This window comes from Anabas testudineus, chromosome 9 (assembly GCF_900324465.2).
Source record: "Anabas testudineus chromosome 9, fAnaTes1.2, whole genome shotgun sequence".
In the NCBI taxonomy this organism is placed as follows: domain Eukaryota; kingdom Metazoa; phylum Chordata; class Actinopteri; order Anabantiformes; family Anabantidae; genus Anabas; species Anabas testudineus.
The window spans coordinates 21,070,869-21,081,888 of record NC_046618.1 but is presented as its reverse complement, the minus strand read 5'-3'; the positions used below and the strand labels follow the sequence as shown (position 1 = coordinate 21,081,888).

At 37.6% G+C, this 11,020-nt stretch overlaps 2 protein-coding genes across 2 annotated transcripts; both read left to right on the top strand.

The window, feature by feature from the left end:
* The first annotated feature begins 711 nt into the window (after positions 1-711).
* On the top strand, positions 712-3,756 carry LOC113150675 (nuclear factor 7, brain-like). Its single transcript, XM_026343295.1, has one exon. The coding sequence runs from the start codon at positions 793-795 to the stop codon at positions 2,212-2,214; it is 1,422 nt and encodes a 473-aa protein (XP_026199080.1). The 5' UTR covers positions 712-792; the 3' UTR covers positions 2,215-3,756.
* A 2,791-nt stretch (positions 3,757-6,547) lies between these two features.
* Positions 6,548-8,352, top strand: LOC113150681 (nuclear factor 7, brain-like). The gene has a single exon (XM_026343301.1). It carries the CDS (start codon positions 6,680-6,682, stop codon positions 8,090-8,092), a length of 1,413 nt encoding a protein of 470 aa, XP_026199086.1. The 5' UTR covers positions 6,548-6,679; the 3' UTR covers positions 8,093-8,352.
* Positions 8,353-11,020: the final 2,668 nt, after the last annotated feature.

Genomic DNA, 11,020 nt, shown 5'->3' with positions numbered 1-11,020 from the left:
CACATTTAATTCAAGTTTCTATTTGTAAAGTCACCTGACAAATCAAACTACTATAAAACGTGTGGAACAAAGTGACATATTTGAGAAGAGATTGGAGAATTTATATGGAGTTCTACAGATTTTCACTTTTGTTCTTAAAGTTGAGACAGAAAATAAATAAATAAATAAATCAAATGTGAAAAACTTATAACATTTCAACTAATATGACTCCACTGCACAATTACTAACTTTGAAAGGTTTATATAATATAATTATACAATATTTAGATATATAACATATTTCAGATTTTCAAACAAATGTAATCAGTCAGTAGGATAATGTGTGTAATTCAAACATGATGTATGAAGGGTAACAAAGAAGAAACCACTGTTAGATGGTTTCAGTTTTACATTAAATCCATTTCATGTCCTGTACTTGATGCCGTTTTCAGTAAAAACATGCTCAAACATGAATTATGTCATCATCACCTTGTCACTGTAAAAAAATAAGGAAAAATTCTTCTAATAAAACCATAAGATGGAGAAAAAGTTTTAAATAGTGAACATTTCTTTACGTTTCATCCTCAGCAGTGAATTTGAATGAATTAGGAGAAAGAGATTGAGGTCTAAATAAATTACATCCTAACACCACCATCTGCTGGATAGAACATATCATGACAGCTGTTGTTGAAAAGACGTAAGACGCCATTAAAGGGTGGGAGTTCTCTCCTGACAAACGTATGTCTGGAGGATTGGGATCAAGGGAAGAGACAGTGATTTGGTGAGTCTTGTTGTTAAGGGGACAGTAGAAGAAATGGCTGACAGAGCTGTTTTAGAAGATTACCTGTGCTGCCATGTGTGTTCAGAGACGTTCAGAGATCCTGTGTCTCTGAGCTGTAACCACAGCTTCTGTTCAAGCTGCCTGAAACAATTCTGGAAAGACGCTAAAATCAAAAACTGTCCCATTTGTAAAAGGAAATCATCAAAAGAAGATCCAGAAGTGAACTTTGCGCTGAAGAAAGTGGCTGATTCATTTGCTGGAAGGAAACAAGCTGAATTAGAGACTGAAAAAGAAACAAAAAAGGTGGAGTTTATATGTAGTAAACATCAAGAAGAACCTAAATTGTTCTGTGAGGGTGAAGGTAGAGCTATTTGTACTGTCTGTGATTTTCCTCATCACACTGGTCACAAAGTGGTTCCTGTAGAACAAGCAGTCCGTGACCTGAAGGAGCAGCTGAAATCGGACTTAAAGTCTCTACAGGACAAGAGGAACAAATACAAACAAGTGGAGAAAACCTACAATGACATGATTGAACACTCCAAGAAGCAGCTGTTGTCCACAGAGCAGCAGATCAGAGCAGAGTTCAACAAGCTCCAGCAGTTCCTGAAAGAGGAAGAGGAGTCCAGACTGGCAGCTCTGAGGGAGGAAGAGGAGCAGAAGGGGAAGACTATCAGCAGAGAGATGAAGAGGATTGAGGAGCAGATCTCCTCTCTGTCAGACAGTATCTGTGCTGTTGAAGAAGAGCTGCACAAACACAACGTGCCATTCCTCAGCAGTTATAAAGCCACTCAGACCAGAGCCAGAGCCCAGAGCTCACTGTCAGATCCACAGCTGCTCTCAGGAGCACTGATAGATGTGGCCAAACACCTGGGCAACCTGTCCTTCAGAGTCTGGGAGAACATGAAGGACAAGGTCCACTTCAGTCCTGTCATTCTGGACCCAAACACTGCAAGTGGATGGCTCTATCTGTCTGCTGATCTGACCAGTGTGAGATGTGTAGACACAAAGCAGCCGCTTCCTGATAATCCAGAGAGAAACACTAACTATGCAAATGTTCTGGGCTCTGAAGGCTTCATTTCAGGAAAACACAGCTGGGAGGTGGAGGTGGGAGATCATCCGGACTGGTTGGTGGGTTTGGCTAAAGAGTCAGTTGACAGGAAGGGAGGGCGTTTTTCTTCACCAGAATGTGGATTCTGGTGTTTACTGCATCGCAGTGGAAAATACACTGATGGTTTTGGTAAAACTGTGACAGTGAAGAAGAGTCTCCAGAGGATCAGAGTCCAGCTGGACTATGACAGGGGGGAGGTGTCCTTCTATGACCCTGAAGACATGACTCACATCTACACTCACAGAGAAACTTTCACTGAGAAACTCTTCCCCTATTTTTTTGTTTTTGACGCTGGTGATGCCAAAACCAGTGAAATCAAAATCTGTCCAACTGAGATTTCTCTGTGATGTTCAGAGATGTGATTTATAAATATGATGATTGTTTGAAGTTTATTATACATGAACTTCATCACTCTTTACAGTTTATTCTTTTCTTGTACCTCACTTGTAAGTCGCTTTAGATAAAAGCACCAAATGACGTCAAATCGAATTAATTGTACAGTTCAATAATCTGTTTCAGTCGACACGTTAACAATCAAACTAGTAAAACTAGTTTCATTTCATGTTTTTACTCTTTACTATCAGTGATACAGTTTGTGATTTGTTGTCAGTGGTCACATAAATTTTTCCTATATATTAGCAGAAATTATGAAAACTACAGACCTATAAATAATTGCGTTTTAATTCTTATTTTCCATCTTCCTCTTTTTTTTTCTTTCTTTCTTTTTTTTTGTAAGTCTTTGTTGAAATATTTTTTTTCTATCTTCTGAAACCATCTTTTCTTTTTAATGTATTTTAACTGAATATCTGCTCCTGTTGTTAATAAGTGTTTATTTAATCTGACTGCTGCTTTCTCTGAGTTTAAAAATAGATTTATTGTGAACTCTGCTCTTTGCTTTAGTTGAAAAACGTAGTTTGGTTTGAAAAATCCACAGGACTCAACTAATATGTTCTTTTTAAAGCCATTGTTGAATCTGTTTTAGTAGAGTTTGAATTGAACCCAGTCTTTAGATCATCTAATGCTGTATGAGATTTTTATTGTGGTGTTTTTACTGTTTTTGATAAATAACATGAATGATGACTATTAGTCACTGAGATTATTAATTGTACAGTTCAATGATCTGTTTCAGTTGAGAGTCTGTCATTCAATCAACAGTTGTTTGGAAATAAGTCACACAAACATTGATGATCTTTATTTTTTATTGAACAAATTCAAATCAAATCTACAAAGTGAGGGTGGAAAACATGAGTGAAAGTGGGTTTTAATAACTGGTTGAACCACCTTTGACAGCGATATCCTAGTTTTTCCTGTAGCTGTGGATTAGACCTGAACAATATCCAGGAGGAACTTTGGATCATTCATCACCACACTTCACTCTGGAATCATGTTTTCATGTTGACCTGCAGTTCTCTTTTTACACCATATGTAGAGCTGCATACAGTTCAACCTCAGCTTCATCAGTCCACAGAATAATTTAACATCAGCATTATGGAGAGAAGACACAACATTGTGTCTGTCATCACAGTTCATGACCAGTTTATACAGAAAACCAGGAAATTACAAATAGTTCACTGACTTTTTTTTGTCACTGTAGATCTAAATCTCTGTTTCAATATAAAGACAGATCATCACATTTAATTCAAGTTTCTATTTATAATGTCACCTGACAAATCAAATTATTTTAAAATGTGTGGAATAAAGTGACATATTGGAGAAGAGATTGCAGAATTTTAATGGAGTTCTACAGATTTTCACTTTTCTTCTTAAAATTGAGACAGAAAATAACATGTTCAGTATTTCTACTCTGAGAATCTTTATGTCCAAACAAACAATAACAAACTTTTTTTTTTCACTAAAGAATTGATTCTTAAACAAATGTAATCACTCAGCAGGATAATGTGTGTAATGTGAACATGATGTATGAAGAAAAAAAAAACACTGTTGAATGGTTTTAAGTTTCACATTAAATCTGTTTTATGTCCTGTACTAGATGTAGTTTTCAAGGAAAACATGCTCACACCTAAATTTTGTCATCATCACAAAGCCACTTTAATATTTTTTTACTTTTGAAAACCACAAGATGGAGACAAAGATCACATCTCATAAGCAAAACATGCAAACTTTCTGACTTTCTTTTCATTCATTCTTTGCTTTTGTTGTTTGATTTTATATTTCTCACATTATGTTTAAATTTTAGAGGTTGTTTTCTTTTATGTTGATAAAACATCGCAGTCTATGATTCATGAAAATCTAGATCATGGAAATACTCGACAAGTTGAAAGATTCTCGCACAAGAACAAGAAGCCTGTGTCACTGTATACTCCTTCTGGAATACTTTAGCTTTAGGTTTTGGACATTTGACTAATAGTTTTATTTTTTAATTTTTAACATTCTTGTTAACTTTAAAGTTCTTAGTTTAATTTTATTACATTTTAATCACACTTTTAAACAATGAAAATATATATTTTTAAACAAAACTGCATTTGCCGTCTGTGTGCTTCTCTGCACACAAACAGTTCCCAGTAGACTTTATTACATTTTCACATTTTAAGTCACCACTCTTCTGTTGATAATAGGAAACCAGTATTTTTCTGTGAGGAGAACATTTGTGAGATAAATTATTGGATGTCTTCTGTCTTCTTTGTTTTCCTTCTTTAAATATCTCCACACATGAAGAGTTTCTTTCACATTTATTAAAAATATAACTCTTTCTTCTGCAAGTCCAAAATGTCCATTTTTAGAAATAAGACATAGTTAAGTAATCCTTGTGCACACATTAATTAATGTGTGCTTAAAATTCAGTAACCTGTGTGTACTATTTGTCTTCTTCCTTCTACAGTAGCTTGTAAAAGTATTCATACCCCTGAACTTTTCCACATTTTCTCACATTATGACCACAAACATAAATATATTTTATTGGAATGTTATGTGAGAGACAAACACAAAGTTGCCTACAATTGTGAAGTAGAAAGAAAATTATACATGAGTTTATTTATTTTTTACAAATAAAAAACTGAAAAGTGCAGTGTGCAAAAGTATTCAGCCCCCCTGAGTCAATACTTTGTGGAACCCCCTTCTACCCCCTTTTACAAAGCATGCTGCATACTTTGTAGTATTTGTGTCTGGAAAACACAGCTGTCCACACAAGGAAAAAGTTTAGTTCTGAATTAGAAGAAAGACATTAAGCTCTGCATGACAACCGACATACCACCTGACAGTGACAAAGCAACAGGAAGGCATTTCTCAATTAACTATTTAACTCATGAAAGAAAGTCCAAGTAGATTTTCACATTGTTGGGGAAGTAAAACGCCATTACAGGGTGTGTTTGATCTGTAGAATTGTGATTAAGTGAAGAGACAGTAACTTAACACAACATTTTATTACATAGACTGGAACATGTCATTGTGGTTAAAGGAATAGCACTAGACTGGTTTACAGTGTATCTATCAGATAGATTTCAATTTGTGCTTGTTAATGATGAGTCTTCCGTGCACAGCAAAGTTAGCTATGGAGTTCCACAGGGATCTGTGCTTGGACCGATTCTTTTCACTTTATATATGTCCCCCTTAGGCAGTATTATTAGGGAAACACTATAAATTTCCATTGCTATGCAGATGATACCCAGCTATACTTATCTACAGTATGACACCAGGAGAAACTAATCAATTAGTCAAACTTCAAGCATGCTTAAAAGACGTAAAGGCCTGGTTGTCCTCCAATTTCCTTCTTCTAAATTCATACAAGACAGAGGTTATTTTGTTTGGTCCTAAAAATCTCAGAGGCACTATGTATAATCACATTCTAACCCTTGATGACTTAGTATTGGTGTCAAGTAATACTGTAGGAATTATCTAAATTATATTTTGACCAGGATATCTCCTTTACTTCATACATAAAAAAAATCTGGAAATGCCTGGGCAATATTGCTAAAATTAGGAGCATCCTGTCTCAAGGTAATGCTGTAAAACTAGTTCATGCATTTGTTACTTCCAGGCTGGACTATTGTATCTATTATACTAAACCCTGAACCATCTCTTAGTTATGCTTCCATAGGTTAGTATGCTGGGGGACCTCTACTGATAAACTGAGCTCCTCTTTTCTCTTCTCTATCTATTCAAATGCCACCATTGCACATCAGTAACTTTGTGTCTTCTTTCTCCTGTAGTTGTGGTTCCTCCTCTCTGTCTCCCTCTCGCTGTACTTTTCTGCAGGTATCCTCGGCCTGGAGCTGTACATCTCCACAATCCAGTTGACCTGCCCAATGTTCTTGCTGCTTGTTGTTGTCTTTATTGCTTGCTGTTCTTTGCTCTCTCCTCTTTCCACTCACCCCAACTGGTCGAGGCACATAGCCGCCCACCATGAGCCTGGTTCTGCTGGAGGTTTTTTCCTTTAAAAGGGAGTTTTTCCTCTTCACTGTTGCCTAATGCTTGCTCTAAGGGCCCTGTTGGGTCAGCAGAGAAATAAAGAAGATTGAGGAGCAGATGTTTCTGTCAGACAGTATCTCTGCTGACACTTTTTTGTTGCTTTGTTGATTTGTACAGCCCTTTTTGCATAATGTACTATTTGTCTGAGAAAAACATCCAGACCAACACCATCTGCTGGTGACAAAATAACATGACAGTATTTCCTGATAAATGATGAACTCAGGAAGTGAAAATGAAAGTAGATTTTGTCATTGTTAAACCGAGCTAAAACATCATCACACGTGGTTAAATGTTTGCTGGAAAATACAGATTTGGAGTATTTTAAGAAGCCAAAAGGAAGACATAGTAACTTGGTAAGTCTCAAACGTGAATAGTCCTTTACCAGGAATGGCGGAAAAAAATGCTCTTTTAGAAAGGTACCTGAGCTGCCACGTCTGTTCAGAGACTTTCAGAGATCCTGTGTCTCTGAGCTGCAGCCACAAATTTTGTTCAAGCTGCCTGCAACAATTCTGGGAACAAGCTAAAAACAAAAACTGTCCCATTTGTAAAAGGAAATCATCAAAGGATTATCCAGGAGTGGACTATGCATTAAAGGAACTGGCTGATTGGTTTGCTGGGAGACAACAAGAGACTGAAGAAAGAGAGAGAAAAATGGAGCTGGTGTGTAAACATCAAGAAGAACCTAAATTGTTCTGTGAGGATGAAGATAGAGCTGTTTGTCCTGTCTGTGAGTTTTCTCTGCACCATACTCACAAAGTGGTTCCTGTAGAACAAGCAGTCAGTGACCTGAAGGAGCAGCTGAAATCAGACTTAAAGTCTCTACAGGACAAGAGGGACAAATACAAACAAGTGGAGAAAACCTACAATGACATGATTCAACACTCCAAGAAGCAGCTGTTGTCCACAGAGCAGCAGATCAGAGCAGAGTTCAACAAGATCCAGCAGTTCCTGAAAGAGGAAGAGGAGTCCAGACTGGCAGCTCTGAGGGAGGAAGAGGAGCAGAAGGGGAAGACTATCAGCAGAGAGATGAAGAGGATTGAGGAGCAGATCTCCTCTCTGTCAGACAGTATCTGTGCTGTTGAAGAAGAGCTGCACAAACACAACGTGCCATTCCTCAGCAGTTATAAAGCCACTCAGACCAGAGCCAGAGCCCAGAGCTCACTGTCAGATCCACAGCTGCTCTCAGGAGCACTGATAGATGTGGCCAAACACCTGGGCAACCTGTCCTTCAGAGTCTGGAAGAACATGAAGGACAAGGTCCACTTCAGTCCTGTCATTCTGGACCCAAACACTGCAAACCCCTGGCTTCATCTGTCTGATGATCTGACCAGTGTGAGACATGAAAACTCACATGAGCAGCTTCCTGATAATCCAGAGAGAAACATTGAATATGCCACTGTTTTTGGCTCTGAGGGCTTCAGCTCAGGAAAACACAGCTGGGAGGTGGAGGTGGGAGATCATCCTCGCTGGAATGTGGGTTTGGCTAAAGAGTCAGTTGACAGGAAGGGAGAGTGTTATGCTTCACCAAAATCTGGAATCTGGTGTTTACTGCATTACAGTGGAAAATACGTTGATGTTGTTGGTGAAACTCTCACAGTTAAGAAGAGTCTCCAGAGGATCAGAGTCCAGATGGACTATGACAGGGGGGAGGTGTCCTTCTATGACCCTGAAGACATGACTCACATCTACACTTACAGAGAAACGTTCACTGAGAAACTCTTCCCATATTTTTTTGTTTTTAAACCTGGTGATGCCAAAACCACTGAAATCAAAATCTGTCCCACTGAGATTTCTCTGTGATGTTCAGAGATGTGTTTATAAACATAATGTTTGAAAAGCTTTTCATAATCTGAACTTCCAGTCAAAACTTTTTTTCACATTTTGTTCTTTTATTTAAAGATCTTTTTTTTACTGGATCATTTAATGTGTTTTTTTACTCACTGGCTCTGAGTCCAAAATAAAGTTTATTACCTGTCACATCACCAGGAACCAAAATTAACAAGTTAAAGCTGATAATTCTCCTTTTGATGTTTTTAGTTTAATAAACCCACTGGACCCAATAACCATGTTCTTTTTTAATTTTTAGATCATTGTTGGCTTTGTTGATTTGTTGTTTAAGAAGAAGTGTTTTAATAGCCTTTAATTTGAACCCAGTCTTTAGATCATCTAATGCTGTATGAGATTTTTATTGTGGTGTCTTTGCTGTTTATGTTTAATGTCAGTGTCTGGTTAGTCGTGAATAAAAATGCATTGCATGAACTAGGAAGAAACTCCCAGGGTCTAGAGAGAAGCTGGAACTGCTGGGTGACTGGAGTGCCCTTCAGGATAAGGGGGTGATGGGGTGGAGGAGGGCTGTGTTAGCGTAGGTCTGAAAGGCAGAATGACAGAAACAGGATTCTTCCTCTCTCAGCTGATATTTAAAGAATGAACCCTATGAGTTGATTGGCTTGAGAAAGTGGGGAGGATTGTTATTGGTTAGAGATGGTAATGACGAACTGAAAGAGAGGAAGTTTGACAGAGTGGGAAAGTGGAAGTAACAGAATAGATTTAGCGGGAAATCTCAGCAGAAAGAGAGTTTAAAACAAAATAAATTTTCCTTATTAAACTTTTTCCAAAGCTTCATTTCAATAAGGAAAGATCAGAAGATTTGATCTAAGGATGATAATCCATGAGATACAAACAAATCAAGCAACAGAAAACACAATAATAGTGGGGCAGAGAGCAAGAAGGAGAAGAGATCATCTGAGGCCACATGGTGAGAGTAAGAGAGCAAAACTGACAATAAATCATCTGTCAAATGACTCAATGTAAATGTAAACTAATAGTTACCAGAAATTCACTGATGGACTTGTCTCTGGCCAGGAGAGGATCAGAAGACTTTAGAACAGCAGTTATGTTGTTGACAGAGACAGGGTTTTTGTTGGACTCAGGGAGATGTTAAGAGGAGACCAAGAAGATTAATATCTTTACTTTGGAGGATTTTAATATGTAGTCTGTCAGAAATGTTGGGGAATATAGTGCAGGGATATCTGAAGCTAGAGAATGGTTAGGCTGAGGCACAGAGACTGGGTCAGAAAAAGAAACTGGCTTAGAAGGCAGAAGACCTGAGGGGATCTGTGTGGCAGTAAAAACAGAATTGGCATTTTCCAGGGTCTGCAGACAGGAGTTAATGTAGTGAAGAGTAGACAGGACTGTCTGCAGAGTCAGAGTTGCTGTAAGAAGCAATGGGAGATTGACTGTGCTGACAGCTCTCCTCTTTGGCTGAGGTGTGTCTGGGAGGGATGATATTTTGGACCTTTTGTCTTGAGACCCACTGGATCGCCAGGAGTCGGTGTTTCCACATCTGAGAGAGCAAAGGAAGGAGGAGGTGTGCGATCGAGAGCGTAAGTTGCATCAGCCGATACATGGAGCTGCGAAGTTCTGAAGGCCGGGAGCCGGATTGATGTTTCAGACTATCAGGTGCTCAAATACATCCAAATCTTCCTTATTGAACTTTTGCCAAAGCTTAATTTAAATCAACAGCAGTTTTTCTTGACATTACAAATTTAGTAGTTTTAGTTAACATCGATAAATAAGTTGTACAGACAAAGATGCAAATATGTTTTTAGAAAACACAGAAATATGTTTCAACTTATCAGTGTTTTTTCTTTTTAAAACGTTTTCAACCTACATTTTTTTCAGAACACAGTAATTTACAGTAGCAACAAAAAGTAAATGAACTCTTCACCAAAGTCACAAATATCAACAAACATAATATTATACCTGCACAAGATCCAGGTGGAACTTTGGACCATTTTTCTTCACAGAACTGCTTCAGCTCAGATATATTCTTAGGACGTCTGGTGTGAATGTCTCTCTTCATTTGATTCCACAGCATCTCTGTTGGATTGAGGTCTGAGCTCTGACTGGTTGATGTCAAAAAGTGGATTTTGTGTCTCTGAATAGAACAGACACCCTGACATTATCCTCTTAGACACACTGATAAACTTGGGACTTTATTTTCCCCTCTATAATGTCAATATATCCAGGTCCAGAGGCGGCAAAGCAGCCTCAAATCCTTACCCTTCCTCCACCACACTTCACTCTGGAATCATGTTTTCATGTTGACCTTCAGTTCCTTTTTTACACCATATGTAGAGCTGCATACAGTTCAACCTCAGCTTCATCAGTCCACAGAACAATTTACCAGCAGCATTATGGAGAGAAGACACAACACTGTGTCTGTCATCACAGTTCATGACCAGTTTATACAGAAAACCAGGAAATTACAAATAGTTCACTGACTTTTTCTTATCACTGTAGATCTAAATCTCTGTTTCACCTCTTTAACATAAAGACATCACATTTAATTCAAGTTTCTATTTGTAAAGTCACCTGACAAATCAAACTACTATAAAACGTGTGGAACAAAGTGACATATTGGGATAGAGTTTGGAGAATTTTAATGGAGTTCTACAGATTTTCACTTTTGTTCTTAAAGTTGAGACAGAAAATAAATAAATAAATAAATCAAATGTGAAAAACTTATAACATTTCAACTAATATGACTCCACTGCACAATTACTAACTTTGAAAGGTTTATATAATATAATTATACAATATTTAGATATATAACATATTTCAGATTTTCAAACAAATGTAATCAGTCAGTAGGATAATGTGTGTAATTCAAACATGATGTATGAAGGGTAACAAAGAAGAAACCACTGTTAAATGGTTTCAGTTTTA

Excerpts from the sequence above, each read along its gene's own strand:
- LOC113150675 (XM_026343295.1), top strand. The coding sequence starts at position 793 with ATGGCTGACAGAGCTGTTTTAGAAGATTACCTGTGCTGCCATGTGTGT.
- LOC113150681 (XM_026343301.1), top strand. The coding sequence starts at position 6,680 with ATGGCGGAAAAAAATGCTCTTTTAGAAAGGTACCTGAGCTGCCACGTC.